General features: G+C 49.6%; 1 protein-coding gene across 1 annotated transcript in view; it reads left to right on the top strand.

Moving 5' to 3' along the window:
* Positions 1-19,667, top strand: part of P2RX3 (purinergic receptor P2X 3) — a 34,899-nt gene that overhangs the window by 10,889 nt on the left and 4,343 nt on the right. Inside the window, exons 5-9 of the mRNA XM_003920107.4 lie at positions 49-112; positions 812-905; positions 1,261-1,338; positions 2,422-2,563; positions 3,116-3,252. Of these exons, the coding sequence (XP_003920156.1) occupies positions 49-112; positions 812-905; positions 1,261-1,338; positions 2,422-2,563; positions 3,116-3,252 (515 nt within the window). The remainder of the gene's footprint in view (positions 1-48; positions 113-811; positions 906-1,260; positions 1,339-2,421; positions 2,564-3,115; positions 3,253-19,667) is intronic.

Raw genomic sequence — 19,667 nt, forward strand, 5'->3', positions numbered from 1 at the left:
AGGCCAGGACAGGGTCCTTCACCAACCTTGTGACTTGTCTCCCCACAGAGTGAGGAGAAATACCGCTGTGTATCAGACAGCCAGTGCGAGCCTGAGCGCTTTCCAGGCGGGGGTGAGTGCAGCTCCTTCCCCACCCCCACAATCCCAGGTGTTGGTGGAACCCCCTGGGAGTCCATCCTGGGGGCCCGTCATTGGAGAAGGAGTGGGAACCAGCCTGTTCCTTGTCATTCTGCTGGCATTTACACATACTCCCTGGGTGCCACACCCAGCGGGTGCTACGAGGTTGACACGGCCCCTGCCTCCAGAGGAGTGTCCCGTCTAGGATGGTGGAGAGACAGGGATGCTTGAAGTGGCGTGTGCTATCCAGGAGGCACAAAAGACTCTGGAGCCTGGGAGAGGGAGAGAGACTGCTTCTGGGTGGGCGGCGCCAAAAGGCTTCCTTGAGGTGGTAACATTTGGGATGGTCCCTGAAGATGAATAGGATTTGGCAGGACAGAGGGGGCTTCAAAAGCGCATTCCAGGCGGAAGGAACAGCTGCAGCACCGGCTCAGAGGCAAGAAAAAGGGAGCAGGAAGAAGAGGGGTCCTCGGGGCTGCTGGGGCTCGGGGCACGTGAAACGAAGGCTGTCACCGCCCTGTGGCTGGGTCTGGGGCCTGGGAGAAGCAGGAGAGAAGTCAGCTCCCGTTCCCCTCCCTGTTCTTTCCCTCCACTTGCTAGGGTCCCTGATGGGGGGAAGGAAGGGAGGGGGAAGAAGAGAAGGGAGAGGGGCAAAGGGCAGGCAGCCGCCCAGCAGCTGTGGCTCCCACTCTAGGGATTCTCACTGGCCGCTGCGTGAACTACAGCTCTGTGCTCCGGACCTGTGAGATCCAGGGCTGGTGCCCCGCAGAGGTGGACACGGTGGAAACGTAAGAGGGGAGCAGAGAGGCCCCACCTCAGCTCCCCTTTGCCCGTGTGGGAGCCGTGCGTCTCTGAGCTTCAGGAGGGTCTGTGGCTCTCCCCAGTGCTGTCCCTTCCTGGTGTGGGGGGTGACCTCGGGCCCAGGGTATCATCTTCTCTTCCCCAGCCCATCCCACCTGCCTCCTCCTTCTCCCGCTCTGACCCTCAGGCCCAGACAGCCCCTCCCTGTTGCCAGCTCTCAAAGTGCCCTTTATCTATAAAAGGTTTCCCTTTGGAGACGTCCACCAGGAAAGATTGCCGTGGGGTGGAAGCCTTCACTGCCCTTCTTCCCGGGAAGCTTAGGCCTCCTGTTCTCACCCACAGGCCCATCATGATGGAAGCTGAGAACTTCACTATTTTCATCAAGAACAGCATCCGTTTCCCCCTCTTCAACTTTGAGAAGTGAGTCCTCACGTCTTCCCTAAAGCCAAGATGCGGGCGCCCGCCCCGCCCCGTCCCGCCCCGCCCCCTTGTTTTCGGGGAAGTGGAGATGCCGCGTTCCTCACAGTTCCCATGTTCGCCCCACTAACCCATCTCCCTGGACCTTCTCTTCCCAATCTCCCAGCGGGCCTTGGCCACTCACTATCAGGTGAACTTTGGGGTCATTTTCTCTGCCAGCCTCCCTGTCTTGGGGTTCATGCCCAAATGGGAGTTTTGCTTGGGGCAGGAGAGAGACAACTTAAGCCCAGTCCTGGGTCGAGGATGCCTTCAACAGCTGAAACCCTTTCGGTCTCATCCCATTTCTTTTTCCCCACATCCAGACCATGTGTGGAAATCCCTTTTCTCTTAGTTCAGTGCCCGCTTCGTTGACTCCTTCATTCCACAGCTACTCGGTGGGCATTGACCCTGTGCAGAGGGCAATGCCAGGCACAACAGTGTACTGGGCTGGGCGTGGTGGCTCACGCCTGTAATCCCAGCACTTTGGGAGGCCAAGGCGGGTGGATCATGAGGTCAGGAGTTTGAGACCTGCCTGGCCACCATTGTGAAACCCCGTCTCTACTAAAAATACAAAAAAAAAAAAAAAATAGCTGGGTGTGGTGGCACATGCCTATAATCCCAACTACTTGGGAGACTGAGGCAGAAGAATTGCTTGAACCTGGGAGGCAGAGGTTGCGGTAAGTGGAGATTGAGCCACTGCCCTCCAGTGGATGACAGAGAGAGACCTCTTCTAAAAAATTTTTTTTTAATGCACGGAGTAGCCAGGAGTGATCCCTCCCCTCCCGAACTCGCAGCCTGGCAGCCGGTGGAGATTAGTCAGCGGCATACATCACCCTGATACAGGGAAGGGGGGATGGGGCGCCAGAAAGATGCGGGGAAATGAGAGAGGGGAGGGAGATGGCGAGGTCCAGATGAGGGCTGAGGATTCAGATCCCCCCCTAGGCTTGGAGGGCCCCGAGGCTCCGAGGCTCTGGAAAGCCGGGGGAGTTTGCACAGAACGATCTTCCCAGGAACCCTGGGCCAGCCTCTCTCCCCGCTCCTCCCCAGGGGAAACCTACTTCCCAACCTGACGACCAGGGAGATGAAGACCTGCCGCTTCCACCCGGACAAGGCCCCTTTCTGCCCCATCTTGCGGGTAGGGGACGTGGTCAAGTTTGCGGGACAGGACTTTGCCAAACTGGCGCGCACGGTGAGGAGCCAGCCCTTCTTCCGCGGCCCCACTCCCAGGTGCAGCCCTGTCCCAGATGCCAGGGCCCTGCGGCCAGCCCCGGCCCGGAGCCGCCGCGGGACAGCGTCACCTGGTGGACACATCCCAGTACTGCCACCGGCTTCGTGCCCGTAGCCTTTCTGCTCCCCCCCCCCGCCCCCGCCGCGCCCACCCTCCTCGGGCCTCAGTTTCCCACTCCCATCTTCACACTTCACCTCGGGGAGAGGCCTTACATCTGTGGCAAGGCCCATACGATGGGAAAGCAGACCTGTGGCCACTGACTCCTGTGCCTTAGCTAAGGGACCGAAGATCCCAAAAGTGGGACTCAGAGGTTCCAGCGTTGGCACCGAGCCAGGGCCTCGACCCAGCAGCGTGTGACGCGTCACTGTCCGCTCTCCCCGCCTCCTCCTCCCACCTGCCACCTGGAGGACGGGAGGAGATCGTCTGTCACCACCTCCACCCCACCCCCACCCCGGCCCAGCGCAGGGGGGCAGAGGGCGAGGGGGAAAGCTCATACACGGCCCCTTTCTTCAGGGGGGAGTTCTGGGCATTAAGATCGGCTGGGTGTGCGACCTGGACAAGGCCTGGGACCAGTGCATCCCCAAATACTCCTTCACCCGCCTGGACAGCGTTTCTGAGAAGAGCAGCGTGTCCCCAGGATACAACTTCAGGTAATTCCCCAGCTCCTGGGACACAGGAGAAGAAGGTACGCGCTGTTCTAAAGAACTTTATTTCAAGCAGCAATGTTTATCGGAGAGACAGGATCTCACATCCACCCACCCCTGGCCCCAAGTCCCACCTCAGGTTTCATTTCAAATCAGGAAGGCCTTTTTTTTTTTTTTTTTTTTGAGACGGAGTCTCTCTTATCTATCTATCTATATCTATCTGTCTATCTATCTATCTATCTATCTATCTATCTATCTATATTTTTGAGATGGAGTCTCACTCTGTTGCCCAGTCTGGAGTGCAGTGGCATGATCTTGGCTCACTCCAACCTCGGCCTCCCGGGTTCAAGAGATTCTCCTGCCTCAGCTTCTCGAGGAGCTGGGATTACAGGCACCCGCCACCTCGCCTAATTTTTAGTATTTTTAATAGAGATGGGGTTTCACTATGTTGGCCAGAATGGTCTCGATCTCTTGACCTCATGATCCTCCTGCCTTGGCCTCTCAAAGTACTGGGATTATAGGCGTGAGCCACCACACCTAGCCAGGAAGGACTTTCTAACAACCATGAGGATACAGCTGGGTGTCCTGGGGGACGGTGTCTCCCCACCACTAGAGGGGGCCACGCCAAAGATTCCTGCTGCAGGTCAGTAGTTAGAAGAGAGGGCCAGGGTCTCTTGAAATGCTGAGGTTCTGTGATTCTTTGCCTGTTCCTTTCTCTGGCGTGAAACTGGAATGTGCCTACGTGACTCCCAGATAAGCCCATTCCCTGCCCTGTGGTACATTTTCTAAGTTTTCTCACTCTACAAAATCAGGGTAATAACTGGCATCATTTTACATTTCACAACATGGCAGTTTTGCACGTCTGTCCTCAAACACGTGTCGCCAGTAGCAATTACAATTGTCTGGTTCTTCCTCAATGCCTCCCCAAGCCAGAACTCAGACCCGTCCTTAAACATCATCCCCGTGACACTGAGACATCAGGGATCTTTTCGGGTTTTGTTTTGTTCTTCCATTTTGAAGAAGGGAAAGAGAGGAATCAGAGGACAAATTGCTTGGAAACAACTAAAAGTCCTTGGTCTTCTCCCACCCCAGTTTCCCCGTCTACGAAACGATGGCAGTATCACTGTGATCTAGAGGATCCAGCTAACCAATGTGTGAAAAGCTTCAGCTCTCTGTTTTGTCTCTGTATGACTTTTTCTCTATATTATTCATTGATTCATCCATTACACATGGGCCAGTTGTCTACTGCATGCTAAGACCAGCAGTTCTCAAAGTGTAGGCTACAAAGTCAACCCTACTTTTTTAAAGTTTTATTTTCTCTTTACTTGATACATAATAATTGTATGTGTATATGAGATACAATGTGTTGTTCTGATACATGTACACATTGCGAATTTCCCCCAGTTTTTGAATATCCTGAAGTTTCTGGCGGGGCTCTGTTAAAGTACACGGCGTTATATACTAAACAGCTTAATAGACTGAATAGGCAGTGAATAGGGAAAACAAATACATATAAAAGAATATATTTCAGTTATATTTGAATATAGGAAGATGTATTTGAATATATTCAAATAATTGTTACTCAAATTTCTTTTGTTGAGGTGATATTCTCCGATATAATGGCATGCATAAGCCAAAAATAATCATTTCACCTTTTTAAAATGTTAGTTTCTAACTTAAAAAAATAATCACCACCCCATTAAGCTTTATATTTAATACTTTAAAATATACATGTATATTCTCTGGAAAGAAGAATCTTTAAAAATTGAAAGTACTTTCATAATCAACTTCAAACTTAAAAAAAAACCATAGGAAACAACACATATTTTAAAGTAGGTTAAAAATACTGTTCGGCTCCCTGGCAGAAATTGGCATATTTATTCAGTTGGTATCTCACACTGAGATCAATACAAAGGATATTTGTATGGTGGCTTAAAATAGTAACATATTAATAAAATTCTCAGGATCTAAAATGCAAATTTTCATCATCATAACTTCCCTCTGGCCATTGGGAATTCTTTAATCCTCCAAATAACTCATTTGGCAGGAAAGCTCATGAAGAATGTGAATGTTATAAAGACCCCCAACTACTGACATCATACGGTTTTAGAACGGGATCTCTCATCTAAAGAAGAATTGGGCTGGAGTTCTTTATCTTTAGTTTATGGCACTGTGGCTGCCTTCCCTCCCTCCCACCTGAGCATAGAAGGATGTGAGACAGACTTGGTCCTAAATCAGCTTGGAGTGTTTGTGGGGAGGCAGAACAGAGTATCTCCAAGGACCCTGCCTGCGTAATTCCCAGAGGCCTAAGGGAAACCATCCCCTCTTAGGATCCCAGATAATTAACTTCCCCCAACAAAACCCCCCAGGCCAGAGAAGGAGGCAAAGCTGCTTAGTTTGACCTTTGTGTTTTAGAAGTTTCCAGAGGGCCCACATAAAGCCCTGACATTGGGGGATAGCTGATATCCATGGCAAACAGAGGGCTCTGCCCAAGCCTCCTCAGTCCCTTCACCTGGGTGCCCACCCTCCATCCTCAAGTGCCCCTCACACTACTGGCACCCAAGGCTAAGCTAAGGGTCCATGTGTGGGAGGCTGCAAGGCCACCTTTCTGAATCCTCAAATAACAGAGAAAGGGTCACACAGCCAGGTTCAGTGCAGGCCACAGTGCAGTTTCTATGATATGGCTAAACTGATGCTGTCCTTTAGAATCTCACCAAGCTAGTTATTGGTAGAAACCATACTAGTCACCCTGTGTGTAAAGCACTGTGTGTGCTTTGGCTCAGCATTCCTTGCCGGCCTTACAAACCCAACTTTACAGAGGAGAAGATGGAGTCTCCCTGTTCAATACGATTCTCAAAGTCACAAAGCAAGCAGGAGAGGGAGCCTGGATTCAAAACGTATTTTCTTGGATGACATCCACCCCAGCCAGGAAGACTAGGGACATTCGTACTTGTTAATCCTCAGAAAAAAGCATGACACTTTCAGCCCAGCTTAAAAACATCGAATCTAAGTTCCAGGGAGGCTTAAAACCCAGCAGATGCAGGCGGCACAATTCAGAGCCCGGCCTTTTGTCTCCCCAACAGATTCATATGCCACTCCCTCCAACAGAGGCAGATTTTTCAGCACCCCCACTGTTGCCGTTTGCTCTGGAGGGAATGGAATTATTCAGCCAAGATTCGGCCTTGTTTTAATCTGCTAACTAAGACATCCAGAGGCAGCTAGAGATTCACATTTCCATCACTAATTACATTCGCAGCTCCCTTCCAAATGTCACTCCCCCCACCCCTACTTTTTGTAGCTCTTTGCCTGCAGAATCAGAGATTTTGAGAATTTATAGCTGTTGAAGTCCCTTGCAGTCACCCAGAGTAAGGCGGTCATTTTCCCGGATGACGAAGCAGAAGTTCCAAAGGGGGCATCTGGAGTAGCCTCGGAAGTCCCTGGACCTCAACTCCTAATTTGACCTTTGCGATTAAAAAGAGTTGATAGGGGCCCAGGTAATCACCCTGGTATCGATGGCTGATATCCGTGGCAAGCCGAGTGGCCTGTCCATAATCGGACAGCTCCAGTCATTGGAAAGCTGGTCTCGAACTGAGCCAAAACGTGCCTCCCTTCAACTCCTCCCCAGTGTACTTGGTGCCATCCATGCAAATTATCTTTATTTGTGTGATTCCCCTAGCGGTTTCTGTTCTTCCCGTACCTGAAACTTAGAGGAGAGATTTTATTTTTACGCCTTGGTCTGTTCTGAGTGGCTAAAGACTCCGTGGGCCGCTTTAACTTAGTATTTTTATGAAGCTTCTTTCCAAGCACGCTGAGAGTGCATTTGGTGGGGTCATCTGGATTTCTAGCAAAGTGCAACAATGTCTAAAAATAAGAACTGTGGAAAGTCACCAGTTCAATGGTGCACAGGTGAAAGGCGCCCTCCACAGAGCCCTGCAGCTCTTCAAGAGGCTCCCTCTCTGTTAGCAAGGTTCCTGGGGCCCAGGTAGACCCTCAGGTCACAGGAGCAGTATGTTAACCAGAGTGAGTATAGAATATAGAATAACCAGAATATAGAATAACTATATTCCCCAAAGTGCTGGGAGCAGGTGAGGTGCGTATGTGAGTGTGTGTGCACATGTGAGTTTGTGAGAGTGGGTGTACTTGTTAGTGGGTGAATGTGTGAGGCTGAGAGTGTGTCACTGTGTGTGTGTGTGTGTGTGTGTGTGCGTGAGTGTATAGGCATTGATGGTGCAATGACAGATTAAAAATACTGTATCCGTCAGGGTCCCCGCAGGAAACAGATGGCACATTCTAACTGGGTAATCTGAGGAGAGTTTAATAAAGGGACTGTTTCAAAGGTGTGGGCAGGGTGTACAGAAACCACACAGGAGAATGCAGTGCCAGGGCCAGAAACGGGACACTGGTTGCCACCCAGGTCTGAAGAGGCGAGGAGAGGAAGCAGTGATGGGAACATGGAGACAGACAGAGCTGTGAGCAGCGGACAGCCTGACATGTGGCTGTGACTTGGGAGAGCCCCACTGGAAGCCAGATCTAGGGCAAAGCAGCCCACTGAGGCAGCCCAGGGCAGGGTGAGGGCGGGAGGAGCGTGGACTGGAGGGCCATCTGTGGGGATGTCCAGGACAAGTTCTGCCAACTTTTATCTGTGAAATCACAGCCCTTCCTTAGCTTTCAGAGATCTCTATGACCCCGATGAAAGCAGGGACCATTGCCCAAGGAAGGTGCATGTGTTCATAGACATGAGCACATTTGCAGGCAATTTCTCTTCTTAAAGGATATTTTCTTTTTTTCTTTCTCTTCTCTCTTTTTTTTTCTTTTGAGGTAGGGTCTTGCTCTATTGCCCAGGCTGGAGTGCAGTATCACAATCTCGGGTCACTGCAACCTCCACCTCCTGGGTTGGAGTAATTCCCCTGTCTCAGCCTCCCAAGTAGCTGAGATGACAGGCGACCACCACCATGCCCAGCTAATTTTTGTGTTTTTAGTAGAGACAGCATTTCACCATGTTGACCAGGCTGGTCTCGAACTCCTGACCTCAAGTAATCTGCTCACCTTGGCCTCCCAAAGTGCTGAGATTACAAGTGTGAGTTACCGTGCCCAGCCAGGTTATTTTATTTCTACAAATAAGATATAAATACAATCTCAGAGGAATAAATCCAAGCAATACTGATATATACAGAGTAATGACATGGGAAATCCCCTTCATTCCCCAGGCCTGCACCCTTTCCAGGGAGTTAGCATTTGGGACAGTTTAGTGAGTTTCCTTCCAGTTCTTATTCTATGCATTTATATTTATGCAGCACGAAATTCCAAGACTTTAAGGACCTCTAAAAGCCTATCCCATAGCCTGGTGTGAAGGCTTCTGCCTGTGATCCCAGCACTTTGGGAGGCTAAGGCAAGAGGATCCCTTGAAGCCAGGAGTTCAAGATCAGCCTGGGCAGCAATAGTAAGACTCCTTCCCTACAAAAAATAAGATTAAAAATTCTAAAAAATAAATAATAAATAAAAGCCTATCCCTGCACCTCAGATTAAGAGCCCTAGAGTTAAGTTTGCAAAGCCCTTTCACACCTATTTTTGACAGGTTTCACAGCTCACCATCATCCCCCACCCCCAAGGTGGACTCAGAAAGACTTCAAAACTTGCCTGAGGTTAGACAGCTTCATTAGGAAGCACATCAGGACTCAAACGCAGGGACTTGATCTATATCCATTGCTTCCAGAATACCTTGTGCCACCACATGGCTTGCCCAAAAAGGAAAAAAAAAAAAAAAGCTACAAGAGATACACCTGGTGGTGATTGCTGGTGTGATTGATGGGAGACAATCGAAATGGTGCATTTCGAAATGCCTGATTTCTGTTTCTCCCCTGAGAGTTCCTAAGACAGCTTTGCTACTAAAAGGCAACACAGTTTTGGATTTCCTCTCTTGGTGTCTGGGACAAAAAAACACTTGTTCAGCTGCTAGATGTTCCTGGTGCAGTAGGTGTTTCTAGTGATCGTTTCATGTTGGAAATGTACCCACAGCAGCTTTCATGAAGCTCGGAGATTTGGCTCCTGTCCTGCTTCCAGGCAGAAACGTGTGGATCAGCAAGATCTTAGGCCAATTGACAGAGACAGAATTGAAGTGTGCCCTTGGCTTTGATCATTCTCTCTACAATCTGGATTTTGCTCTTTCCAAAAGCCATAGACTATGTGTTAAAAGCAGCCAGCACCATCATTTCCACAGAAACATTCGAAGGCCTTCTTCCATGGGAAGTGTACTTGCTTGAATTCTCCATAATCCATTTTCATCTTCATCTTTCTTAGGTTTCAGTGGAAGTGAGACAATTAGAGTGATCCTGGATTTAGAGAGCCTTTTATCATCTTCATGCCTGCCCTATTCTCACAGCAGCCAGTATTATTCATAGAAAATATTAGCTAGCACTCACTGAACACTTAGCAGTGAGCTTGAGGATTAGCAGGTGCTCTGTGTGGATTATCTTGTTGACCCTGAAGAGAGAACATTTTAGAGCCGGGCGCGGTGGCTCATGCCTGTAATCCCAGCACTTTGGGAGGCCGTAGGTGGGTGGATCACAAGGTCAGGAGTTCAAGACCATCTTGGCCAATATAGTGAAACCTCATCTCTACTAAAAATACAAAAAAAAAAAAAATTAGCTGGCCATGGTGGCACGTGCCTGTAATCCAAGCTACTCAGAAGGCTGAGGCAGGAGAATCGCTTGAACCCAGAGGCGGAGGTTGCAGCAAGCTGAGATCTCACCACTGCACTTCAGCCTGGGCAACAGAGTGAGACAACATCTCATTAAAAAAAAAAAAAAAAAAAAGGATGTAACAGCTCAAGAGAACATTTTAGAGCTCTCAGGTACATCTTCTGGCTCCATGTCCATTGATCTTTCCCTACCTTATTAAAGAGAAATTAATAGTAATCCTTTTTTTCTTTTTTTGAGACAAAGTTTCACTCTTGCTGCTCAGGCTGGAATGCAATGACACAATCTCAGCTCACCGCAACCTCCACCTCCTGAGTTCAAGCGATTCTCCTGCCTCGGCCACCTGAGAAGGTGGGATTACAGGCATGTGCCACCATGCCCAGCTAATTTTTTGTATATTTATTAGAGACAGGATTCCTCCATGTTGGTCAGGCTGGTCTTGAACTCCCGACCTCAAGTGATCCACTCGGCTGGGTCTCCCAAAGTACTGGAATTACAGGCGTGAGCCACACGCCAGGCTAATAGTAATGCATTTTTAAAAGATCAACAACAAGCCATTTTTCAAATGTCTGCCTTTGAGGTTGATTTGGTGCCTGAAATACAAATAAATAAGCATGGCTTTGGGCCCTTCTCTAAGGGGAGGAGTTCCAGCCTGTTCTAAGGATGTTGCCCCACCCCGAAGCGAGGAGTCTGCCAGGAGGTATTTTCCTATCAGTATGAAATCAACTGTAAAAGTGTATTTCAGCTGGCAAAATCACTTCTCACCAGGCAAAGCTTTGCTGAGAACACCACCACTTTCACTTAGAAACCCAAATTCCAGGCCCAAGTTTTCCCTTGCAAGTCAAACCCAGCTCCTGCAAGGTTGTTGCTGTTTTTCCTGCTGCTGTAACAGTTACGTGTCCCTGCTTTAAGAAGGAATTTCCACCACTCGATGAGAGGATGGATCATTTCTAAACAGATGTCTGAGAGCTTCCAAGGGATTTGTGCATCGTGATACAAAACCCTTCTCCATTCAGCAAACGTTTATTGACTACTGACTACTGCAAATGTCAGCTCAGCGTGGGGAAGTACTTCTAACGGTTAGAGCTATCCAAAGCTAAATTTGGGCTGCTCCTACAGGTAGGAAGTTTCCTTGCACTGAATGTATTCAGGCATCGGCAGGGAAACCCTTTGTAGAGAATGTAGGGAGAATTTTGAAGGTTTCCTTCAGCTTCTAGATTATATCACATGCTGGGCTTTGTGGCAAATAGAGATGAACAAGACCCGTTCCTAGAATCAAGCAGGTTTTAATATAGTGATAAGAAACCTGAATCCAAATAACAAAAATGCTTATACCAAAAAAAAAAAGTTGCACTGGGGCAAGCCGAGGATAGTCAAGGCGAAGCAGAGGTGAAGCAGAAGGAGCCCAGGCTGTGGGCCACAGTTCAGGCCTTGCCGTAAATGCTGAATGTGATGTTAAGCACGTCTCATTGCCTCTGTGGGCCTCAGTTTCCTCCTCTGTAAAATGGGCTGGTTAAAGATGATGATCTTTAAGGCTCCTTCAAGCTCTAAAAGTCTGAATCAACGTGTGTGGGTGTCTGAGGAAGGGCTGTGGAAACTCGGGCTGCCGAGGCATGCACTATTATTTATAGACCTATCACAATCACACTGGAATGGAGCTGCAGCCCTGCCCTGCAGAAGCGCATCTGACAGATGATTTATTATGGTAATTGACGTTTGTACTGACTCATTCTTTATCTATTGCTGGTAACGATCATAGGAAGTGTGCACACACACACACACATACACGCACACACACAATGTCCCAGCACTATTAGGCCTCAAAATTCTTTGATTCAGTCCTGTGTTAGAGGTATCCTGCCTGGTCACAGTTAGGGGTGTCTCCGTGAATTTCCCGGAGGGAAAGCATATTAGCTGGGGTTTGTGAAGAAATCTACACAACAGGAACCAGCATGGGAGTCGGGGCACTCAGGGACGAACAAGGCAGGAAGCCGTCACCACCCTAGACCTGCCGCCCCTGTGGGTGGAGTGGGAGCCTCGGGTTTTTGTTTTTGTTTTGAGATGGAGTCTCACTCTGTCGCCCAGTCTGGAGTGCAATGGCACAATCTCGGCTCACTGCAACCTCCGCCCCCTGAGTTCAAGTGATTTTCCTGCCATACCCTCCAGAGTAGCTGGGATTACAGGCTCCGACCACCATGGCCAGCTAATTTTTGTATTTTTTTTTTAAGTAGAGATGGGTTTTCTCCAAGCTGGCCTCGAACTCTTAACCTCAGGTGATCTACCCACCTCAGCCTCCCAAAGTGCTGGGATTATAGGTGTGAGTCACTGCACCTGGCCATGGGGGAGCCTGGTTTTGAGCTGGGGTGCCTGACAGGAGAAGCAGTCAAAGTGACACGCCCACGGGCAAAATCAAGGCAAAACAGGAAAGCGGCAAGTGGAAACACACCCTATCCCCTCCCTCCCCCACCTCGCGTCCCCTACCAGTGCCACCCATTGACCAAATTCCCCAGAAACCAGGGGGAAGGAAGCTGGGGAATGTGGACTACAGAGGTCCACATACAGGTCTCCCCAGACCAGAGCCCCCGGGGTGAGTGCAGAGTCGTTGGCCCACCAGGTAACCATCCCTGCTTCCCTTCAAATGTCTGGGCTCCAGTGGCCCTTCCAGCTGCGCCTGTCAGAGGAACCCCAACCCTGACAACTCCAGCCCTGCCTGTGCCTCTGGGGCTGCTCCCCACTTCCCCGATCAGCACTGGCAGCTGTTCGGGCTCTGTTCTTTCCTCTGATGCCTATGGCATCATCGCAGTCACAGCCATGCTGTGCTTTCTGCACAGCTGAGCACAGCTGAGGTGTTTTCACAGGCACCAGCTTAACAAGCTCCCTGCCCACTGAGGCTGCAATGAAGTTTTTTTTTTTCATTTTGTTTTGTTTGTTTGTTTGTTTGTTTGTTTGAGACAGAGTCTCGCTCTGTCTCCCAGGCTGGAGTGCAGTGGTGCTATCTCAGCTCACTGTAATACTGCAACCTCTGCCTCCTGGGTTCAGGTGATTCTCCTGCCTCAGCCTCCCAAGTAGCTGGGATTACAGGCACCCATCACCACGCCCAGCTAATTTTTTGGTTGGTTTGTTTCACCATATTGGCCAGGCTGGTCTCAAACTCCTGACCTTAGGTAATCTGCCTGCCTCAGTCTCCCAAAGTGCTGGGATTACAGGCGTGAGTCACCACGAACTTCTTTTGGCTCCTCTCTCAGGGAAGCAGTAGGAGTAGGCAAGGGCTTTGGAGTCAAGCAGCCAGATTTCAGATCCCAGCTGTGCTCCTTGCCAGGCAGAACAGCCTACAGAGCATGTCTGTGCCTTTCCCCAGCCTGTAAAATCGGGAATGTTGCCTGAGGACCAGTAAACAATATGAATAGGAAGCTGAGTGCTAGGGACTGTGCTCGGCCTTCACATTCCATAGCTCAGAGAAGTAATTCGCCCAAGGTCACATAAATTAGGTGGCACAGCCAGGATTCAGGCCCAGGACCATCTCAGCTGCCAACTGCCTAGTTCAGCTGTTGTGAAGCCCACATGAAACAACAGGTGTGGAAGCCTCTAGCCTGGTGCTTGGCAGGAGTAACTCTCCCACATACCTTTTCCCACTCTTTCCGACATTGCCCTCGAGAGAGGCTGGCTCCCATCCATAGCACCAACTTTCCCACCTAGCTAGCTGCCGGATCTAACTGTGTCCTGCTGGCGAGAGAAACAGCCTGTTGTTACCACCTTATACTAGCTCCACCTGCAGAATCGGGAGCATTTGGAGAAACCAGGGACAGCAGGAGGGAGCTCCGAGGACAACCTAGCTAAACTCAATCTTTGAGATGCCAAGAATCTCGGAAATTGATTTATTCTTCTAGCAAGCATTTACTCAACCCCCTACTGTGGGCGTTAGGCCTTTGGGCAAACAGAAACAGTGAGACATGGCTCATAGTCCATAGTCCAAATTATTAGCTGTAGCCTGGTGTGGCAGATACTGTAGTGGAGGCCTGAATCCTAATGCAGAGGGAAAAGGCAGCCCCGAGGGATGTCTCCGCTTCAGCTCACACCCCTGGTTTGTAGCGTTTGCTGGATTCCTGTGATGTAAATACTCCAGGACGGTCCATTTCAGGCTACAGGAGTGAAGTCACTAAATGTGGAATTGGGAAGAAATGAACACAATTGGCTGCCAGCTGGGGCTCGTAGACCCAGCTGCTGCCACTTCCCTCCGTCTCCACCCACCAGCCGACCAACCCTCTTCCAGCTGCTTCAGAAACACCACATTCTTTCCCACGAGAGGGCCTGCAGTTCTCTCAGCCAGGAAAGTGGCCCCATCTCTGGCCTTCTTGCCTTTTAATTCTCCATCCTTCAAGCCCCAGCTTGAGGGGTCACTTTCTTTTTTCTTTTCTTTTTTTTTTTTTAATTTTAAGTTCTGAGATACATGTGCAGGACGTGCAGGTTACACAGGTAAACGTGTGCCATGGTGGTTTGCTGCACCTATCAACCCATCACCTGAGCCCCGCATGCATTAGCTATTTATCCTGATGCTCCCTCCCCCAACTCCGCAACAGGCCCCAGTGTGTGATGTTCCCATCTCTGTGTCCATGTGTTCTCATTGTTCAGCTCCCACTTATGAAAGAGAACATGCAGTGTTTGGTTTTCTGTTTCTGTGTTAGTTTGCTGAGGACAATGGCTTCCAGCTTCATCCATGTCCCTGCAAAGCACATGAACTCATTCCTTTTTATGGCTGCATAGTATTCCATGGTGTATATGTGCCACATTTTCTTTATCCAGTCTATCACTGATGGGCATTTGGGTTGATTCCATATCTTTGCTATCATGCATAGTGCTGCAATAAACATGCATGCATGTATCTTCATAATAGAATGATTTCTATTCCATTGGGTATATACCCAGTAATGGGATTGCTGGGTTAAATTTTTTTTCTGGTTTCAGGGCCACTTTCACATCAGGCTTTACCTAACGCCCAGCCTAAGTCAGATGTCTAACCGTGCTCACAGAACGGTATTCCTCTCCTTCCCAGCTCTTCCTTATGTCCAGTTTTAGCTATGTATGGGCTTGTGTGGTCAATGAGTATCTCCTTCTCATGACAGCAGAGCTTGGCAAGGTATCAGTAGTACCTGGAACAGTGTCTGGCACAGACTAGGTGTGCTCCAAATATTTGTGGAATACTAACAAAATGAGAGGAACCGCATGGGCAAAAGCATGGGTGTCTGTCTGTAGCAAAGACGCCTGTGTCTGTGGGGCGTGTTCAGGAAATGAGGAAGGCGGGCAGTCTGGTGTGGCCGGAGCTTGAATGTGTGGCAGGGAGAAGAGCCTGCAGATGAGGCAGGTGAACAGACCCAGGTTGGGAGGGGCCAAGGTGCCCCGTGGTCCTGTCATTCTCACCAACCCCAATCCCAACCAAGAAAACAAAAGTGATCTGGTCGGAACCAGAGGACTTGTTGGAAATCAAGGCTTGGGCAGTGTATGTAGCTGAGGCCCTCCCCTTTGCAGATAGGGGGCTGCAGGGTCCTTCTGTCCTTCTGACACTGCATGGACCTCCAGGCTTTCTGTTCCGCTCCCAGCCAGTGAGGTATGGAGACCCACCCAGCAAATGCAAAAAGATGCCCCAGCTGGAGAATGAAATTAGTTAGGACCTAACAGAAATCAAGCAACAAAAGAACAGTGTAGAATGCCGGCTAAGAACGTGGGTCCTACAGCTGGACTGCCTGGATTTGATTCCTAGCTTCACTCACTGTTGGTTTTGTGACCTTAGACAAGTTGCTTCACCTCTCTGATCTTGATTCCTCAGCTGTGAAATGGGGATAGCAACAGTACTTACGTGCAGTGGTGTGGTTGTGAGCATTAAATGAGCTAATAAGCATAAAGCGTTTAGCGCAGTGCCTGGTCACAGAGGAGCACTCAGTAGATGTTGGCTGTTATTATTACTAATATCATGATCTACAGGAGCCTGGAGAATGTAATGGTTAAAGTAAATGTAGATATTGTTTCATTTTTATCTTGATGCTAGGATAAGAAAGAAAGGGGATGTGTTTTAAGCACTGGCTATATATGGACACTCTCTCAACTCATCCTCCTCACAGCTCTTTTTCCTCTCATTTTTCAGTTGAAATAAAAAGCTCAGAGAGACTGAGTGACCTTCCCAGGATCAAGAAGCTAATTCATGACAACCATAGCACCACACCCAGATCCCCTAGGGCACCCTTAGAGGATTTACTTCTAGATTTAGCATCATAGGACTGTGCCCTCTGTCTAATCCTGAGCAACTCTCCAACTTCAGCTCTTTTTTCACTCCTTGCAAATTAACTTCTCTTGGCTATGAAATTCTGGGAGTTTGTAACAGTCAGGGTTAGTATTGCTAGTTGCTGTAACAAACAAACCCCTCATTTCAGTGGCTTAACACAAAGGTTGATTTCTTGCCCGTGGCACAGTACACTGTGGGGGGCCAGTGGGGGTGGGGAGCTCCATGCAGTCATTCAGGGATCTAGGCTCCTGCCATCTTGACTCAGTCTCTAGGGCCTCAGAGTCCTCTCCTGACTCCTGAGCAATTGGCCATCAGGTGAGGAAAGGGAAGACACAGAAGGTACACTGCTCCAAACCACCTCAGTCCAGCGGTAACAGACCTCACTGCCATTCACATTTCATTGGCAAAAACTAGTCGTGAGGTCCCAGCTAAATGCAGGGGACTGGGAAATGTGGTCTAATCGTGTGCCAAGAGAGGAGATAACCAGACCCTGGTGATCAGTGAGCTGTCTCTGCCACAGGGGTGGGCAGATTCTGTGATCCCATTGACCACAGAGGAGTGCAGAAGTTGGGACTCCTAGGTCACTCTCCTGTCTGCAGCCTGGGCCCACACTCCCTGAGCTCCGTTCCTCCTCCTTCCACCCAGGAAGAGAATCAGTCCCTGCCAACCCCCCTCAGAGGGTGGGTGGTTGGTGAGATAATGATCTTACCATGCTTATTGCCTCTTGGAAGGCAGGTGCTGGAGAAAAACCAAGTCCGCTTTGATTTTTCTCCCTGTTCCTTTCGCATTCCTTCCCAGGATAAATTTAGCCAGCCCTCACTTTGAACGGCAGTGCCCAGGATACGACTTTTTGTTCTGCGAGTCGACGTCAGTGTCAGAGCTGTTTTCATGCTTGCAGGCTTCGGCCAGCAGTGAATATGTCAGGACCACAGGCCCAGCCTCTGCCCTGCCCCAGACATCCGCGACCCCCCCTATCATGCCTGCCCACTACCCATGGGCATCAGGAGCCATGTTTCTGAGACAAGGGCCCTAAATTCTCCAATGACATGAGAAAGAACACAGGCTTTAGAAGGGCTTTGAGATCTGGCACAAGGGCTGTGTTATCCTTAACAGCCTCCGAGAGCTCAGAGACAGGACGGCTCAAGGGGCATGGGCGTGAATTCGGAGGCATCAGTATGGATTAGAATCCCTGCTCTGGCAAGTTAGCTTCTCACCTGTGTCCTCATCTGTACAATGGGTCAGCAGCAGTGTAGCCTTCCTGAGATTAATGGGGATGCTTATATTAAGGAACTGCCTATATTGTTGGTGCTCTATAAAGATTGGCCATGGAGACAGCGATGGCTAGTTATACTTACCTTCAGGAGAATCTGAAAGCCACAGTAAGGACTTCCAGGACCCTTGTGCCCATTCCGGATACCTCTTTTGCAGACTTCCTTAAAATATCCTGAGAGTCCTGCTTGGAGTTCTTAGGCCCTGTCATCTTTATAGAAATGACATCCTCTCTTGTGTCCATCCTATTCCCCTCCATTTGCTGCACCTTGAATTCATTCTTTTTCACATTGGTTGTGAAACCATCTTCCTCCACCACCTGGATTTTAACTTAGCATCATTTTAAAGATGGTTTCGCCCCTCCCCTCTCTCCCTGACCTCCAAGCCCTCTTCCGGCTAAGTGCTTGCACTTTCAGCTGCCTTCCCAGGGTCATTCTCATTCTTACTGTGGGTCTTACTCCCTCTTGGGATCCTCACCTTCCCTGCCTCTCCCTCAGCTGCACAGCCCACAAGGAAACACCTTCCCGGGTCAGAGTCCCCTGGAAACCTTTTATTCACTGAGTAATTCTCAGCCTTACTCAAGCAACAGGTACATCACTCAGGCACACCAGCTCTGCTCGTGCCCACACACAGGCAGAAACAGAAAATGTGTCACCCATTCTCCTGTGCTCTCTTCTGACCCAGATAAAGCTCTCTAGGACTGAGCTTCCTCCTCCGTCAAGTGGGAGTGGTCAGGTAGGGGTCCTGAGGGGAAACGGTGGGTGGTCTCACAAAGGGTGATTGAATAAAGACAGGATGCACAAAGGTGCATTTGAGGTAAAGGGAAGGGGACTAACCAGGCCAGTGAAGGGCATCGGTGCTAGCTGTGAGGGCAAGCTGCTACCACCTAGGCTGCTGGGAGTGAGGGGAGGAGCAATCCCCAGAACCTGAAGAAAGGCTGAGTCTGCCCAGCCACCTCAACGCCCTGGCCTTTCTTTCCCCACCCTCTGATCTCCTGTCTGTGCCTTCCATTGGCAGAACCCACCTGGAAACAGAGGCCAAAGCAGTCTTTGCAGGCCAGGCTCTCAGGGCCCAGAGCTGGGTGCAGAAGGAACAGAGAATGGGTGTGGAGGAGCAGACAGAATCTCTGACACGAGAATCTCAGTGGTGTCCGTGTTTACGCTGTCTCATCAGCAGACCTTCTAGTGGACCTTGAGCTCCCCTGTGCTTATGGGCACGGAAACAGACACACTGAAGGCAAGGAGCATCAGAGGCCGCACTAACCGGTGGCAGAGCCAGGATTTAGACCCGCTTCTGCCTAATTCCAGAGTGTCCCACTGACAGATGGCAGCCAGAGCAGATAGTGGCAGACGTGTTGTGATTTAAGGTGACCCTTCCCCATCACAGGCCATCTTCCTCTCGTGCCTGTAATCTCTCCATAATGATTCACAGGGCTGAGCATTTCCTTTTCTCTGCTGTACAGGTTCAAATGCAAATATCCCCACCTGGAGCACCATGTCAATTATTAAATACTTTCAGGAAATACGTTTCTCAGAGCCCTTGATGGTGGAGGCCTGGGAGTCTGTGGGGACTGGAAACGCTGAGAGGGCACAGTGTCGACCCCAAATGGTAAAGGAGCTTTCTGGACCCTTTCACTCCATTGATTTTACTTAATCCCCACAGCTTTCCAAGGATACTGGCGTCAGGAACACGTTTTACAACTAACTGTGGGACAGTAGCCCAAAGAGATGACACTTTGCTCATGTAAGCGTTTGGCCCACGATGGGCAGAGCCACACAGCAGAAAGTGCACTGGCTTTAGAAACCAAAAGATTGATGCGATTTGAATCCCAAATCCAGCACTTCACTAACTACGAAACCCCAGATCAAGCTCCTCTCCTCCACAGGCATCTGCAAAATGGGGGTCTGAGCACTTACCTCTCTGTGTTGAACAGTAACCTCTGTGTGTGGTGAGAATGAAATAGGATCATGCTCCTAAGTCCCCAGCAGCCAAGGCAGAGAAGGTGTAGAGGTCAAAGTCTCTGACTTGGGAAAATCTAGTGCTGGGCTTACCAGCTGGGTAACCCCAGACAAGTCACCTCAACCCCTCGGAGCCTCATTTGAAAAACGGAGTTATCACATGCCTGTCTATAATTGTGCGTTTTTCATTGCTTCTAATGAAATACCTGAATCTGGGTAATTACA

The sequence above is a fragment of the Saimiri boliviensis genome, chromosome 6 (assembly GCF_048565385.1).
Source record: "Saimiri boliviensis isolate mSaiBol1 chromosome 6, mSaiBol1.pri, whole genome shotgun sequence".
In the NCBI taxonomy this organism is placed as follows: domain Eukaryota; kingdom Metazoa; phylum Chordata; class Mammalia; order Primates; family Cebidae; genus Saimiri; species Saimiri boliviensis.